The 18,800-nt window shown below is 35.1% G+C and overlaps 1 protein-coding gene across 2 annotated transcripts in view; it reads right to left on the reverse strand.

Moving 5' to 3' along the window:
- The window catches only part of LOC129243781 (protein similar), a 182,853-nt gene that overhangs the window by 16,516 nt on the left and 147,537 nt on the right, over positions 1-18,800 (reverse strand). For both annotated transcript variants that reach the window (XM_054881091.1, XM_054881083.1), the window contains exons 9-11: positions 17,616-18,088; positions 16,686-17,463; positions 11,082-11,950 (exon numbers count right to left, since the gene is read on the reverse strand). In XM_054881091.1, coding sequence (XP_054737066.1) covers positions 11,082-11,950; positions 16,686-17,463; positions 17,616-18,088 — 2,120 coding nt within the window. The remainder of the gene's footprint in view (positions 1-11,081; positions 11,951-16,685; positions 17,464-17,615; positions 18,089-18,800) is intronic.

An 18,800-nucleotide genomic window follows, 5' to 3' on the forward strand; every position in this document is an offset into this window, starting at 1 on the left:
ATGATAAGAGGTAGGTGAAAGCATGCACGACATTGCTTAGTGGGCGTACCAATGGACCTAGAGCCCCCAGTTACACATACATATGAATATAATTTTTTTTTTTTCGGCTATGAGACTAATTATTATTCTACAATAGGGTTTCTGTTGTGTACTCCTTATATGAGGTATAATTGTAGTAGTATATTTGAATTACTCGGCATTCGTCGTCCGCTTTGTGCAGGGGTCATCTATGAGGTATGTCATTGTATATTGAACTTTTGTTGACTTTTTGTAAAAGAAACAAATTTACACACTATTTACTACCATTCGATCAGCCGATAACAGCTGATCAAACTAATATTTTTTATACTCTTTCAATGCTCTGCATTTATCATTAAAAAAAATATGTTCGTCTGAGTTGATTATCCCCAAAATTGTATTCTAAAGTTAATAGGTATGTATTTTAGTAAATTTTTGATTAAGTATTACACCCATTTTCTGCGTTTTTCGTCTTACTGGTAAACTTGACATATAGGAATATTATTATTCTATTTCAAAGCCACATCGATATTTTACTATTTCACTAATTTACTATTTAATTTAACACACAAAAGGAATTAAATTGATTAGGTATAACATCCTAGTGCTTATGAATATAGCTAATGCGCCTAAAATTATGCTACCAATCATAAATCCCAATTCATTCTTTTACTTTGCACCAATTTTTTGCTTTTCCTGCAGGACGTTTGCACCAAATTCTCCAGCCGCATTCCAAACAGCTTTCATCCGATCTACACGAAGTGTTTCAATATATTGCCAACGCTATAATTTCTTACAATCAGAATTGTATTATAGTCAAGTCAATTTGGTTGAGATCTATAATCTTCTTATTGTTTCATATAATTGCATTATTTCATTATCTGCTTTTTTTATAATTAATCTACATTAAGTGGTGTTTTAGTACCTTAATTATCTATGTAAATAAATATTCAAGAATAAATGAATAGATAAAAATATGTAGGCCCCTGTGCTTTTAATTTCAATTTCAAATTATACGTCTCACTCGATGTCAACTTATATTGATTAAATTTATTATTGAAATTTGAGGTGGTCGAGTGGAAAATACTCTATGAAGGTCTAACCTCTACTCTCCGGTCTAACCTCAGATTTTTCATATAAAGTATCACGATTTTCTGAACAATGCTTTTTTGCCATAGTTGACTTTGAAAGTTTCTCTTGTGCGAGCTCAATTTAGTTAGTTTCGTATTTTATTACTCAGGTGTAACCCATTGCAGATTACAAATTTATATTCTTTGAATGCGTCAAAGACAAACTTTCAGTATGAACTTTATAATTAAATTTACTTAATTTTACAAGTTAAAGTACTTTTAAAATCATTGGTACCACTTCAAACTCAAATTTAAATATTCTGCACTACGCCAAAAGAACAAAAGGGAGACTTTCCCATTTCCTTCTCCATTAACGGAATGACCCGGATTTATATCCGGCCAAGGACTGTTACTCCAGCAGCATTCCCCATATATGTATGGGGAATGTTTATGCGGCTACAACAACAAAAACAAAAGGAGTGATGTACAATTTGATATTTACAAGTCTATTTTATACGGGCAACAAAATTTATTGTTAACAACAAGAAAAAAAATTATGACAATTTTTAAGTTTTTTTTATAGATCGCATATTCTTAATATTTAACAGATTGTAATAAATAAAGATAAAAAATTTTAGAAATTCAACTTTTTTAGGACTTATGTGAATGGAACAAAGTTTAATATATAAATTTTCGAATTTTGTTCGCAACTCGGTTCACATTAACTGCATTTTAAAAATGGCAATAATACCCTCAAAAATATGCAACATCTGCCATTTCGGCTCGGGCTGGCCAATGTTGCATGGAAAATTTGTTCAACCACTTGGCAGTGTCCCCAGTGCATTACAGCCGTGGCTACAACAAGTTTCGGTAACAAAATGTGCCAGTTACAAATATTTTGCGGAAATGACCTTTTCAGCATGCACAAATTTATCTATTCATTATTTCTTATTTTTATTTAAATTTTTTCAGCGTTTTATTGCTTGCAGTCTTTTTAAAAATTTAACTACTATTTTGATATTTAAAATATTAGACATACATGTTCAAACACAATTCGATACACTATCAGCGCTAACATTATCTTATTCGCCTAAAGGTATGCTATACGTATTCGTTCATTATGATTAAGATTGCTTTTCAATTATTATGAGCCACTGGTTTTAATACTTACAGAGCTTTATAATGACACTATAAACATTCGACTGTTCTAAGCCCTCCGAATAAGAATAAAGGAAAACAGTGGATTTAGAACGCAACCCATTGATAAGCAGATAATAAAATGCAAATAATAAGAAAGAGAAATGAATAACAATTTTGATTAAGCGAGGGGAACCTGAAGCAAAACGAGTTTAAAATGATCTTGTGAATTTAAATTGCACTAAAAAGACCTAACATAAATGAATAATAGATAAATACCATAAGGCAACGGCAAATTATTTATCAAGATAATCATCAATAAAAAAAACTATAAGGGCACTTCCACTTCTGTGTAGGTTGAATTTTACAACATGAATTCGCGTTAAGTCGGAATATTTACTATTTATTAAAAATAAATTATAAAACTAGTCGGTCACGTAATTAGCAACGCACAATTTGGTGGGTTATTAAATGTGAAACACTGAACATTTTGTCAAAATTCTATTCTTCTATAAATAATATAATTTATTTGTGTCATAAGGGCGTATAAAGGGAGTAAAAATAATTCACGGAAACTCATTTGGCGAATTTCCATAATCACTCAATATCTCAAAGGTGTACGACAAAACTAAAGCGACCAAAAATTAGCCCCGGAAGAAAATACCCCGAAGAACATTCGTTAACAACAAGGAAGGCGTATGATCAAAAATGCAGGTGGTAACACAATGATACAAATTCAGGGTTGCAACTCATATCTATGCTGTGTCTGTGTATACAACATAAAGCTCTCTTATTGCGATGATCAACGAATCGAAGAACCGAAACATACACAAGGTGCATTGTTAGACTGACATTCAACCATTAGTTCTGATGTGAAGCCCAACGAAATTCTCTGAGAGCAATTAAGAGGAAAAATTCGAATGTACGAAGCTGAAAATTGCGTAGATCAGATGATAAAAGTTAAATTGGAGTGGGTAGCTCTTCAAAAAGATGTATGTAGAAAATTAATTGAGTCGATACTCAACAGAGTCTATGAAGAAAAAGTTAGTATTTATTTCGTAACATAATATCTATTATTTATACCACTAAACATTTTTTTTCTAATATTAAGAAACAATTAAAAAAATGAAAATGAAACAAAAAAAATATAAAAAAATATAAAAAAAATATAAAAAAACTTAAACAAAAATTAAAGAAAAAATTAAACAAGAAAATTTAAATAAAAAAATATATTGTTATACATTCATTAGGCGTTGTTAACTATGTGGCCGACCAGTTAAAGTTTTAGGAAAAATAGGACACAGTTTGGAAATGTTTTTAAACTAAGTTCAATTTAATTAACAACCAATACTTGTGCATTTTAGCCGCACAAAGGTTAAGAAATTATTTAAAATATGATACGTATATATTTACATCTCGGTCCTCTTTCCCGCGTTTCTCTCATCGCTCCTTTCTTCCACATTTTTATAAATAACATACGCACTAGTACGACTATTAGTAAATAAGTATGTAAATATTTTATACGAGTATATATATATACATATGTAGTATATATGTATATATGTACATATTATATTTCCACTAATTCACACAATCAGTTCATTTCAGCCATTCAGCGCGGTTCAGCTATTTTATTAAATTGTAAATGCAATGCTGGAGGTAGATGTGTCCTTAATTGGCAATTTATTTCGTTTATTTTATTCATGGAGGTATTTTGGAGTCATATTTGTTTGTACGCATATGTGTATGTGTTTACTATATCTAAGATGCGTTCAAAATCAAGAAATTGTTTAGAGAAATTTTAAAATATTACTGAAAAATAATAATAGTGAACTTGTGTGGCACATGCAGCTTTAGAATGTTAAGCCACGCGTCTCTTGCCCAAATAAATGATATCTTACAACTCCAACCTGAAGAAAAGAAAATTCAAATATGAAAATTTTCATCCACAACATGAATTTTTATATAGCAACTAAATTTAGAAAAAAAATCGTAAGAATTGTAGCAGAGTGAAAAACATCACCTCACCGGCAAATTTTAGCTGTAACTAAGAAGGACAAATGAAAATATGTACATCAAATGTCATATCATAAAAAATAACAAAACCCGCAAACCATAAACCTAAAACGGAGGCATTCGGCAGCGTGTAAGGAAAGTCATAAGGCCACAGGCGTACCTATGGTATATGTAAATAGATATGTAATATAGGTACGTCTACACACACTCGCACGGTGTTAACTTTTTATTGCTATTTTAGACGAACCACCTCAACTGCCTGCTCATTTAGCATTTTTTTAAACAAAAAACCAAATTAATATAACTCGTGTGGAAAAATAATGCAGGGGCGCTTGCCTCCAAAACAAATTGTACGTTGGGAATAAAAATACATTTGTGCAAATATAAATTCTAAAAGAAACAAAGAACATCAAATAAAGGCATACCACAGCGCATTTTCATTCTGCAGCTCCACACATACATACATATGTGTAGTCGTGTATACTGAGTAAAGGATGCAAAAAGAGTGGGAGGCCTAAAATGGCGAGAACATTGCCTTGTACGAAAAATAAAAGTACACTTCGGATAAACACACAGTAGAATTTTGTGACAGACTCACAATTGGACGACTGAAAGCCAGGCAATCCAATCATCACAACACCGGGCAGACATTGCGGCAGACGAAAAGTCAGGCATGCAGGCAGTCTCATCCGAAGACAATCTGAGACAATCCGAAGCATACAAACATATTTGATTGTAAGTACGAGATGTAGTGAGAACTTCCATAATTTGTGAGTAGGCTAAAATAGAGTAAATATGCAAAACGGAAGCAAAGAAGAGAAAAAAACTTGGCACAGTATGTTACTGTCGAAAAAAAGAGAACCCTAGGATAGAAAAAAAGAAAAAAACAAAATGGTTACATCGTAAGCTGCCAAATGAACAACAGGCTAACGATAGGCCGCTAAGCAATGAGACAGGGCGTATACGCAACCACCTCACCACAAGGCAATCTGTGAGGTGAGAGGAAGAAATGGAATGGTAAATCTTTTTTTATTTATTTTTTTTCCAAGAAATACTACACACAAAATCAATATTTCGGGCAATACAGATACGAGAAGAGTAACGGGAGGCAGAGAACGAAATAACACAATGAAAATGAAAAGTTTTGTGACAACAACAAAAACAACAGCAGATTGCTTAGGAGAGTTATGTGTGAGAGTTTGGCATGGAAAAATGGGCAACAAAAATATACATACAAGTGTTCGACAGCACTTGTGAAATCTGTTGTGAATACACAATTAATGGCATCGCAAAAATTTAATATTGAGCCCGATAAACAACAAACTAAATGCTAAGCAAATACATACATTCATACATACATATATGTATGAGAACTCGGTGAATTAGGACGATGCGAATAACAAAGCGCTATGAAATTGGTAAATTTTGAAAAAAGTCTGTAGATATTTATGTAACTAAAGGCTCAAACGAAGAGGCTTTAAATAGAGAATAGGCGCGAGTGGTGGCCGAGATGCGCTCAGTTGATATACATATCGATACTTGTACACTTGAAGATGGCAACAAGGCGACACAGTTAAAATATTGTGAGTGTGTGTGACTATGAGCCTTCGAAAATTGAGGTTTATTTTCTGTTGCCTAGATTCAGACGCAGCTGAGCAAACAAAAACAACCAAAAGGTAATTAAGATTTACGGGTTTTAACGGCACTACATACATAGAAGGATAAAAGTATTGTATATAAATACAGATAATCTTTAAGTAGAATTTTTTTCGTGAGAAAATCACGATTAACTTATCTGGTGTTTTTTAAGAACTTGAGAACTTAAGAACTGGTAGATAACTTCAGGGCATTATGTCCGCCGCGGCTACGAGCTTCAAGGGCCTTTCGATCAGTCTAATTATTCACACTTGCGCCGTCTTGTTGGAACCAAATATCGTAGATGTAAGCTGATTTACTTTTGGAAACAATTCATCAGCATGGCTCGATAGCGCTGGCCATTCACCGCAACGGCAGCTCCTTTCTCATTTCCCACTAGTGCTCTATGAACTTCGCGAAGTTTTTTTTTCCAAAGCAAATTCCACAATTTGGATGCATTGTTTTGGCTTTAAATGATTCATGAAGACTTGCCAAGTCTTGCTAAACAGAACTGTCAACACAGTTTGCCATTTTCAGCTGTCAAACCATAGTTATCGGTATCAATAGTTCTCATGCAGCTAAACCACCCCATATATCTAAACATAAATTCAAGCCATGTATGAGGTAGAAAATGCCTAAATACTAGATTTATAGTGCGATTTTATGTTTTTTTCGCCATATCCTCAACTTTCAAGCCACTCTAAAAATTTCCAAATAATTTAAAGAACCATTTTGAGTGCCATTTGAAAAATTTGTTTCTTCGTAAATATTTCAATCAAATTCAATCACTTTTTTCACAGAAAAAGAAATAGCACAACCACGAGCCTCATAGATCAGTAGGAAAGAGTCTTTAATAAATGTTTTAATTTGACGTCAAATATTAATTCAAACTTCCAGTTTGAGCTAATATGTATGTAGTTATGTAAGAACGCGCATGTATCTGTGTGTCCATATGTATGCAATAGCTGTAAATAGAAATCTAGCACGCACGCTTCCCAGGCCATTCAACACGACCGGAAAGGAAATACCACACACGGCAAGGACATTACAAATTATATATTTATATGCACAAGGAAACGAAGGTATGCCTACATAATTCAAAAATAGCCTCGGCAGTTAACTTGAGTGAGGTCAGTGAGATGGGGATTGCTCGCACTACTTAAATAATAAATGTAGGGTGAGACCCTTCAAAAAGTCATCAACAAATTGATTAAGTTAGTACATCTGTATATATGTATATGTATGTATGTATATATAGCAGTTTATATGTGGATGTACTTCGATAACTGCCACATGGAACGTGTGGCGCGTGGCTTGTGTGGCATCGGCACGTAGCTATAAATTAGTTTTATGCGTATTGATTGCGAGCGCCGTGGAAGTAAATCAATGGGTATTATCATTATGACAATATGGAGAACTTTTATAAACTGAATGGATAAGACTGTGGAGAATTCATTATTAAATATTAAAGAAATTAAATAGTTGAAAAATTAAAAGACGAGGCGTTGTATGATGACAAGCTAAAATCGGGAGAAATCAAGAATTCAAAGTTAATAAAGTATAAAAAAAATTAATTAATTATACCTATGCCGGTGTATTCACTCACTTTTTCACGATATGTGAAGTGTATGTATGTACTCATTAAAAAAGAGAAAGGAAAATAAAGTAAAACAAAATTTGTGCACATTAGCATTCAGTTTTTAATAATTTTCATTTTTATTATTGTTTTTGTTTTTTTTTTTTAGTTTTTTTTTCTTGCTTTTTGTTCTCTTTGCCGACCTTTCCACAAATCTTATTATGATATTTGCTTGTGTATGTTTTTTTTTGCCTTTTCATAACTCAATCGAATGAACTTGCAAGCTTAGGTTGAAATTTATCATAGCGTAAGTAGTAGAATATGTTGCCACATTCGAAAAACAGAAAGAAGTGTTACTTAGAAACTAAATAAAGGAGAAGAAGTGTGCATATTTGTATTTGAGCGTAAACTTACAAAGAAATGTATATTATTAAGCAAAATTAAAAATAGTTTATATATTGAGTAATAAAAAGTGTACGCATTATCCTATTTAACTATGCAAGTCAATATGTCAATGTGGATGCACACGTCCATATATTAAAAGTAATGTATGGAGACGCACGAGTATATGATGTCAGTTTGTTTTCCAATCACTAAAAAGATTGCGGTTAAAAGTAGTATTCATCGTAGTAGGTATGTGTGTGTATGTTTGTTCATATGAAGGTAGGCTTATAAAATGTTGTGTATTACAAAGACACATTCTGCAAACTATTTCTAGTTTCTGTTTAATTATAGAATTTTGCAGAGCTTTTGTTTTCTTTTCTTTCTTGCTATTTTTTTTGCATAACAATTTTTGAATCTCCGAATCGATTCAAAATACCTCCGGCCCTAATTCTCTTGTTGCATGACCACTTTTTATATATTTATTAGAGGCTAAATCTGCTTAAGCCTTTTTTGTTGTGTATTTTCGTTTGATAAATAGTGCAATAACGAACTATGCGCAAGGCAAAGTTATTGTGCGCCTACTGAGAGTCGGTTCTATGTTATCAGAACGGCTAAGGACTGTTACTCTAGCAGCATTCCCCGCACACATTTAAATTTAACGCTAATAACTCCCCCTTTTTTGGTATGGTAACTAAGGTCTATGTTTATTTTTCCTATTGTTCGCCTAATTAGTTCTATTAAAGTCCGCTTTCCAGTTCCACTTTGCATTTTGATAGTTAGAATGCATTCAACTCTATGTCAATTTGTTTTCCTCGTTCTATTTTCATCACTCAATGGTTGCATTCGTATTTCGCTACTTTTGCTACGCATTTTCGTTTAAATGACTTTTACCTAAATATCTTATAGATTTATCGCATATCTCTTACATATTTATTTACTCTTATTTAGGAATATTGCTAAGTATTGTTTTATTTAATGCGACTTCCTCGAATTCTTCATTAGTGTGTTGTGGAGGTGTTTCGAATTTTACTTTCGTTACATTATTTGTTGTTTTTGTTTTCTTTTGTACCATCAGCGCTCGAATTTTGTAACTTTTTCATTTAAACACAAGCTTTTCGCTTCTATTTTTTATTATTATTTATTTCCTTACTTTTTCTACTTTTCTTCATCGATGACTCGATTTTTACACTAGGAAAATACAAATATTTAGCATCAAACTTGTGGTAAAAAAGCTGGAATGGCTCAAAGTAAAAGTGAAACTCAACGAATAAGCAACATTTCGAAATATTTGGCAAATATACTCTAATCTAACGGTAAAAAGCCGTGAGCTTTATCTGTTTTACCAGCGTGGGTCTATTTAATATGAGTATTTACAAAATAAAATAAAAAACGAGCTTCCATAGGGCTTTCAAAGATTTCACTGCATTGTAGCAATGGATTTTCAAGCTTCTTTTTAGGAACCATTAACGAGAAGGGGTTATTCACAAAACAAAATGGTAGGAAACAATTCTGATTTCATTCTTCTAATTGGTTTTTTTAAGTGGGACACTTTGTCAGGAAGCATTTTTACGTGCTAATGCAAATGTTAATCAGCGTTTGTTTCAGTGCTGTGGGTCAAAAGGGTATTTGCGGGTACAGCTTTTGGTAATCTTGCTTTGAGTATAAATTCTCTACATAAATATTTAAATATCAACTTCTGCGGCACTGACATTTACTTGGCTACTTACAGAACTAAAACTACACTACAGCCGGAGAATCAGCAAATTGGCAACAAACCGAGTTGTAACGGAAAAAATAATTGGCATTCTATATATGTACCTCCGCCTATGTATAAACGTACCGACGTCATCCTATTTGTATGATTGAAAAACAGAAAGGAAAATTCTATCACAGTAGAAAATTAAAGTCGCCACAAATTGTGCATAAACTTATTTATATGTATAGATGTAAGCCTATTTAATATGTATTTATGCATGACTGAGATGTGCGCAAAACACAATACCGCCAATGGCTGAGATATTGATATATTACAATACGTGCAAGGTTGCACTGCTTGTTGTTGGATGTTTTATTGGGTTCTAATTTCGTCAACTGTACTGAGAATTTCATACACATTTTAGTAGCTCTAACTGACAGCGAATGCTCGCACCCTGGCTGCCTCCAGGCAGTGCGCGAAATTTCTCCGCATACGCGCTGACGCATCGAGCCTCAACTACGAATTTTTGTAAATAACCCAAACACAGTGATGATTTTTACTAGTTTGAAGTTCATCTACTTCAATTTTATCTCTCATTTGCTTTCCGATTATTTTTGATAAATTTATTTATTTTTTTTCTTTATAATGGTCAAATAATTTTTTATTTGGATTTTATCATTCACTTTCACTCACTTATTCCATAACTAAACTATTTATTTACAGTGTCCGTTTAACAAATTTAACAACTTTAACCTTATGTGTTCTACACTTTTGGTTTATAAAAAAAAAATATATCCTTTTTGGTCAACTCAAATCGGTGTAAAATCACTAGCGGGGAATTGATTGCAATCTAGTGATATATAGGCATGTACAATGTGCGTGTGCTTGTTTGTGTGGGTGTAGATGGGCAAATGTTGTAATAACAACAACCATACACTTGCGTAGTTCTCGCATTGCAATCTCTCTTTCTCTCTCATACCTTCTTTTCGTACCCCTCGCACTGCTTAGAGCTATCCGACTAGTTCTAAAGCTTACTTTTATTTATGTACTCATAATCGTAATTTTAAATCAATAATTATAATCGTATTTAAATTGTTCTAGTCCTAAATAAAGTATTTTGTTTAAATTTAGCGTATCAACATTTTTCTGTAGCATAACTTACGGCGCTAAAACTAAAGAGTTAACGAAAAGTAAGTGCATATTAATCATAAAATCGATCCATTTACAAAATTATAAAACTAAAAAACTGCTTTTAAACTTCTAACGTCTAACGTTATGCTTGTGTTTGAAGAAATTCCAAACAAAAAATATATTTAAAAAATTGTTTTCTTTTTGTTTAAATTGCTTTTTTGTTTCCATCTGCATCGTTAAGGAATTGTTGTTAGTTGTTGCACCTGACAAATGTATTTTTAAAATACAAATATTTAGGTGCAGCTACGGCGAAGAGGGAGAACTATGAGCTGGAGAGCTATTCGCATCTCTCCAGCCGCATTTATGCCTTCGCCAGCTTTTTGGGCCGCACCGGCACCAGGCAGTAGCCCGCACTTACATCACAACCGCTGATTAACAGATTTTTTAGCACTGAGTTCGATTGTGGTTGTTGCTGGATACCGTTAGCGGCCTTAGCGTCGGCAGCCGTTGGCCAACGTGCCACTCCGCCATTCACTTTGCGCGTTTGTTGCTTTTGTTCTTGTTCCTTCAGCTGTTGCGGCTGCACAGGCGTCACTAACTGTTGCAGCAGCTGTGGCACCGCGTGCAACTCCATTCCAGCAGCAGTGCTTTTCATGCGCTTTGTCTCTTGTTGGATGCCAGCCAAAGTGCTCAACAAATGTCGTTTATGTGATTGTTGTTGTTGTTGTTGACTTTGCTGCTGTGCCAGCACTCCTTTGGCACTAATTGGCAGACGTGTTTCCTCCTGTTGTTGTTTTTGCTGCAACAATTGCTGAAGTTTACCATCAATCAGCCGAATGGTCGTACCGTTACTGGCGGCCAACGAAGTTCCGACTGTAGTCATTGCCGCTGCCGTTGCCGTTGGAGTTGATTGACCATTCACCAACTTTATTGTTGTGATTTTATTGCCGCCGCGATTCGCTGGCAACATTTCATCATTAATTATCATTTTATTGCTGGCATTATGTTGAAGTTGTTGCTGTAACAAAATATTCTTAGTGTTTTGTATTGTTATCAATGGCACGGCATTCAAAATTATATTGTGTTGTTGATGTTGCTGCTGCTGCTGCTGCTGCGGCGGCGACAGTTGTTGTTCCAGTTGCAAGTGCGGCTTGCAATCTGTCAGTGTTTGTTCTTGCCGCTGCTGTTGTGGCGAATTCAGTGATGCTGCTGGCGAGGGCGATGCCGACGACGAACTCTCATTGACGTTAATTTGTAGCAGCTCATTCCAGCAGTCTAGATTTGTTGCTACACAGTGAGCGGAGAGGGGAAATAGAAAGAAAAGAGTTAGAATTCGAATGAAATAATTTTATTCGTCTTGCTTGGCCCAAAAATGCGTAAAAATTGTTGGAAATTCGTTGGGAATCGAGAATAAGATTCTAAATTACAACAAAAACGAAAAAACTCACTAAAGCCATTTGCGCTTAATATGAGAAATGTGCATAGTATAAATTCAATGTAAATCTAAAACTTATACAGGGGGCTTGAAATTTGGTGTCTGCTAAAATCTGCTCAGATGTATAATTTAAATTTCTTCTGAGCAATAAATCTGCCTACCATGAAAACACTTAAAAATGGAAACTCGGTTATCAAAATACGAGTATAACTAAAAATTGAATACCATTTACACCAATTCAAAAATACAAAAACTCTAAAACTAAGTTTTAATTCTCAATTTAATTCAATTTATTCCAGAATAGTTTATCAGTTTATTAGTTCATCTTAAAGTTAATATAGTTTATAGTTATTTACTATAAATCGTGAGGACCACTTTTTCAAAGCACCAGTGCTCTTCATATTTTCAAAAACTCACTATACTAACACAAACGCACCATTCTTTCCCCCCTTTGCTGTGCCCGCAAGAGCGTGGAGCACTGGGACGATGGCCTCAATTGCCTTCGATTCGGCACTACTACACGCACAATATTTCAAAACTTTTGCAAAGCAACACGCAATAGTTTCGATAATTCATTTCATCCATTTGCTACCGCGAAGAGGAAACAACAATAAGAAATAATGATGAATATGTCCCTAGCATTGGCTGCAAACTACAATAAAGCATTGAGAAAAAAGTTCAAATAATCTACTTCTTCTTATTCTTGATTGGCGCGATAACCGCTTGAGCGATTTGGTCGTAAAATTATTATCAGCTATCAGGGTTATCAACTCTACTGGAATTTTTCAAATAAATAGTTGGGTTGTTGCTTGGATAGCTTTGAGAAATTTGTTGATGGAGCTAATGACGTTCTTAATGGGCTTCTTAAGAAGGTCGATTCAGTGGCTGAGACAAGGGTATTTAGTTGCTGGAGAGCAGTGCATTCGTACTCTTGTCCAAATTTAAAACATGTTGGCAGTGCGGGCATGTTGGTGTTCGATCAAATGAGCGAAGGTGGGCGATAGAAGGTCGAGGTCGAGTCTCGTGCACGTTTCAATATGACCTAAGGAAATGCTTGCCGGATAGATAGTTACCTTAAGTCCTCAATTTATAGTTGTGTAAGGGATATACCAATCCAAAGTTTACTTATACAAATCCTGTGCTCCTTTACATCGAAGCTGGCTTAAGATAAATCGCGTTATGTTTACTGATTCTGTTCTCGTGTCCAAAGTGTCCCAAATTGGCAGGTCTTTGATTGAGTTGACTCTACTCGAACTATGAGATGAATTGTGATCTGCTTAAAGGACTGGTAAACAACCAGTGCAAATGAGAATTTTTGAAGTTGCTTTTAGTGTTGTGATGAGCAAGGGTGTAGAACCAATTATATATCTGTATATACGAAAATTATATGCCATATTTTATATAAAGGAAAAATATTTATAGGTACTAATTAGGACAACCCAAGTATATTCAAGTGTATATATATATAATAGACAGTTTAGACACGTTTACGCCTACACGCGAATACATATTAACAATTTCGCAATAGTACAGTGAACATTTTCATTATACAAATGTGAAACTTTAGACAAAGTGTTGTCTTTGTATGACTAATTAATGAAAAAGAAACTTTAATATAGCAGCAGAATGGGAAAGCAAGTAGCGAGTGCAGAATGATGAGTGATGAACGGCCGTGCACAAGCGCCTAAAGAAATTTAACCTTTGTCAATAACCAGCCCGTAGCGCAATGCCACACATCAAACACAAAATACAAAAATGTTTGTGTACAAACCCGTGTGTTAAAAGATATTTTTATAAGTATTCGTGTTTTAGTATTTATTTTCTATTTTTCAAAAAATACTCTCCGACTATAAAAACTAAAACACAGAGTATGAAGTGCTCAACTGCGATTAAACAAGTAAAATGATGTTTTGCACTTAAGATAAAAAAGGAAATTTCCACGAATAGCGAGACGCTTAACTGTTAAAAGAGCCACGAAAACCGCGGTGGGAGCTGATGAAGTCTAAGAATTTAGAAGAGGGGCCCCACGAAATTAACACCAGTTACGAAAAAATTCGGAGATGTCTAAAACATAACAGGGTGTTAACAATGGAAGTCAATAAAGAGAAAATTCGTTACATTTTACAGTTTTTCTGTGATAAAGAGGGAAATTCAAATTGTGAATTGTGTTTATGGTGCCGATACTGTAACTGCTAATTACGTGCAATTTATCGAAATGTCAGGAATAATTGCACTTGATCGGCGTGTTACTAGTCGTAGCATCCCCCAGGAGCTAAAAATCGACCATAAAACAATTTTAAACTATTCGCCCAAAATGTGTACGCAAAAAAAAAAGGATTCCTCCTCACCTATCCCCAGATTTGAACCCCATTGAACACCTTTGGGTGATTTTAAACAGGAAAATTTTTCCGCACAGAGAAATTCCAAAGACCACCGACGATTTGTGGGAGCAGAACATCCTACCATGGCAAAATATACAGTAAGTTCGTTCAGGCATTTTGGAAAATCTTATTGACACTATACCAAAAATTACGGAAGCAGCACAGAAAGTGGAGATCTCTGAGTAATATTTAAAAATTAAAATTCATAATTTTCATATTCGCAAAGACTAATCAAATATTTGCATTCCTTTTTGTAGGCCTAGCTTAAAAAAATGACAGGTATTGCAATTCTTTAATGGTGTTGCAGGTCTCTGCAATTAAGAAGAAATTTCGATCGATTACATTAAATGTGCAATTAATCTCACACTGGACTCTTGTGCGGGCCGCTGATATTTTCGGGCACGTCAAATTTCCCCAAATGCTTTGTTTTAATAAAAATATCCGACTGCTTGAGTGAATAGCCAAATTAACTTGCCTTGGTAATTGTTGTGGTAATAGTAACACATTTCTTGGCAATGGTATACTGTTTGATATTTAATAAATATTTTATTTCGCAGGTATAGTTCATACAGAGTCCCAACAAAGAGTTTACTAAGATTAAAGAAATGGGTGTGAGGACCCAGCCAATAAATACATATTTTTTAATATAAATCCCAATTAATTTTTATACCTTCCGGTATGCAATTTTTCTTTTTTATATTTTTATTTGAACCACGATTGCGAGGCATTAGCTCGGCTATCCATTAACAAGAATTTCATGGCGTTAACCAAATAAAATTTCTGTAAGAATGCAGATTTCCGCGGACAATCCGTTCATTGCGAACAACTGCAATTCTAATTGGAAGATTGCATGAGCTTTAGCAAAACAAAATTTGGTTAGTGAGCTATTCTGACCTATAAATCTTGATATTACCATTTGTAATGTGGCGACAAACTAAAAACAATAAAAAATCATATGGCCCCTTATGCAAGCAACTCACAATTTTTCGCCAAAATGAATACATACTAAGTACGCATTGCTCCTAAATGAGCGGCGATGAGAAGTTTCTAAACGCCACAACAGAATTGATAGGTGCAAGCGTAGAAGCGTAGAGGGAAGCATCCACTGAATTAATTAACCTACGCCTCAACAATGGAATGATATTTGTTTCGTCAATTTCTCTTTACTTATGTACGTACACATGCACTTTGTTGTTTGTGTTGTTGTAGCGGTACTTTATTTTGCTTTGCATCTATTATTGCTGTTATTGCTACGTATCTCACACATAGGTACAGATTAGCATATAAAATTGTTGCATAACATTTCACATTCCACATTCCATTTGAAGTCGAGAATGAAAAGTCGTCGTAATAAAGTATGTAATATAGTAGCGGTCGCCGTAACCGAATGAGTTGTTGCCTGAGTACTATTCGGTAGCACCCAGGTTCGAGACCCACTGAGAGCACGAAGCATCAGGCGATAGAAAGCTTCTTCGAAAAGCGGTGGGCCCTTGACAGGCAATGGCAAGCCTCCGAAAAAGGTCCTCATAAAAACCATCTGCCGTTCGGAGGCGACATAATATTGTAGGCCCCTTTATTTGTGGACATCAAGAGGTACACCACCCATAGAAGGAGGAGCTCGGCCAAACGCTCAACATTACACCCTTGGCGACAATTATTATTATTATTGCAGCAACGCAGTTATTGACAAGCAATTTGTAAATTAAAGTAAATATACATATTACACATATACATATACGTATGTATGTATAGATGTGCTCCAAGTTTTCTAATATGGGCGGCACGAGTAATGAGCCATCAACAAAATTAGTATGAATTGTGGCGTTAACGGAAGATGTGAAAAAATCATAGCAAGCACGAGTTTTTATAATAAAGAAAAAACAAAATGTAGTTTAAACTTTGTAGAAGTTATGTCACTATAAACATATTGTAAGTAGAAAAGACCACCACGCCCTTCATAAATAGAATTGACATAGAGAATTTTTAGAAAACTGAAACTAATATGCACATATACATGTATGTAGATTCTCATATATAAACTCACAAAACTAAAATAATAAGTTAAATTGGTTCAAATAAAGTACAGCATAAAATTTAGACTAACGCAACGAATTTCCTCCCGCAAGAAATACGCATTTCCGCTTATGCGGAACAAGACCCCAATCTTTCACATTTCTTAAGACACCTTTTTAGAGCTGATACTTACAATCCTTGTTGTAGACATGATCAAATGCATCCTCGATGGAATCACATAAGCTCGGCGATAGCGAACTTTCTTTCTTGCAATCGATACTCAAGCCAAGCAACTGCATTTGCCGTTGCTGTTGGTCCTGCTGCTCTGCCGCCAAATCTTGTTGCAGTTGGTGCAAACGGAAATCGCCGCAATGCGATTGCTGTTGATGTGATTGTTCTTGCTGTTGTTGCAAACCAGCACCAGTCTGCTCATTGCCACCACCACCACCACCACAATTATTATTTAGAATAGACAATGTGCCACTACCAGAGCCACATAGCAGCGCCGCCAGCTCACTGGTGTCTGTGTTATAAACACAATTCGTATCCTGTTGTTGCTGTTGCTGCTGTTGACTCACCGGCGAAGGCGAAAGCGAAGAAACGGTCGATGCGGGTGAGGAACACAGCGAATTTAAATGTGATTGTGTAATATGTTGGGCATCCTGATAGCCGCTCAACAGGTTGTGACTGCTTTCGCAGGAGTGTTGCTGTTGCAACTGCAGTTGCTGCAATGTTGCATCAACATCTTTTTGGTTATTCAACTCTTCGCTGCCCAGACCATTGCTGGCGCACCACATTAGATCGTCGGCAGTCAGGAGAGGCAAGTCCTCTTGCTCGTTCATTGGAATATATGGAGCGCGCATGGTCATGTCTATGTCTTCGTCAACGCTCATCGTCATAAATGCAAATCCATCATCCTGGCTGAGGGAGTTAGGACTGCACAACGACGGCAGGCTGCTCGCTTCGGGACTCTGAAATTTGGTAAAGAAAAATTAAAAAAAAAAAATTATTCATTTATTTGCAAAAGAAATCGGTACTATTGTATTCGAGCTATTAAACAGCTATTTTTTTAATTACTAATACTTGTACACATTGATCTATGTATGTATGTTTTTCAACTAACCTTCGATGCCACACAGGGCGAGAGTAAATGCTGTGAGCAGTTTGTGTCATTCGATTCCTCCCGATAATTAATGAATGGATCGACGCGATTGGTGTTGCTAATGCTGCTGTTGTTGTTGTTATTATTATTATTATTATTGCGCAATGTGACAGAGTTCAGATTGCTGTTACAATTCTGCTGATGCGTTGGACTGCTAAAATTACTTTTGTTATTTCGATTATTGTGCTGATTGTTGCTGTTGTTGTTAATGTTGCCGTTAGTGTTGCTGCCACTATGATTTGGTGAGTCTGGAGACGAAGAATTCGTGGTTGAATCGAGAGAGCTGTAGTCATCGGGCAAAAAACCGCCATAACTGTACGAGCACAGACCAAGCAACATTTCGCCGCAAAATGGAGCAGCGTCATCGAGGCGCATGCAAGCATCAACAGCAGCTGGTGCCAAATGTGCTAAATCATCGGGTTCCTCTTTGAGCACTGCAAGAGACAGAGATGGAGAGGAGGAAAAGCGATTAAGTTATAATCCCGGACCAAAACCAGACACTAAAGAAAATCAATAATTATAACTACGATTTCACATAAGTGTAATGATGAATGATATATAAATACAATGATTTTGTCATTGCAGGCGTTAAGGCTTTCGACGTTCGTTCCAAAGTAGACAGACCACAGTTCCGCAGTTTCTGATTTTATTTTACTCTGATATTACTTTCCGCGGCGAGTTGCTACATTTAGTTTTACATTATGGTTACCTATCCCCCAACTATCACAACTGAGTGAATTCGGTTTTCAGTGCATTTTCCGCCCTAGGCAATTTTTTAGTTTCCTTGTTTCGCTGGTTTCAATTATTTGTTTAAGTGACAAGTACAAGTACTTTACTTACACACACGTATGTTTGTATGTTTTTGTGTACATTTCTACGCACAGTTGCATTTACTCATACATTCATTTATAATCATATTTGTATGTATGTATGCACTTTTTATAAACGTTTTTGTTGTCATGAGATGGCGCCTGAAATTATTCACATTTCCAAATTTTAGCAATTGTGCCCTCACTCATTTTATTGACAGATTCGAATTGAGTCTAATTAAGGCTCACATAAATTAGTTGATTTATTAGAATTTAATTGATGTAGCCTGCCGAAAATTTAGCTGTAGGTACAAAGAAATATATTTCACAGTACCAT

The sequence above is a fragment of the Anastrepha obliqua genome, chromosome 1 (assembly GCF_027943255.1).
Source record: "Anastrepha obliqua isolate idAnaObli1 chromosome 1, idAnaObli1_1.0, whole genome shotgun sequence".
NCBI classification, from domain to species: domain Eukaryota; kingdom Metazoa; phylum Arthropoda; class Insecta; order Diptera; family Tephritidae; genus Anastrepha; species Anastrepha obliqua.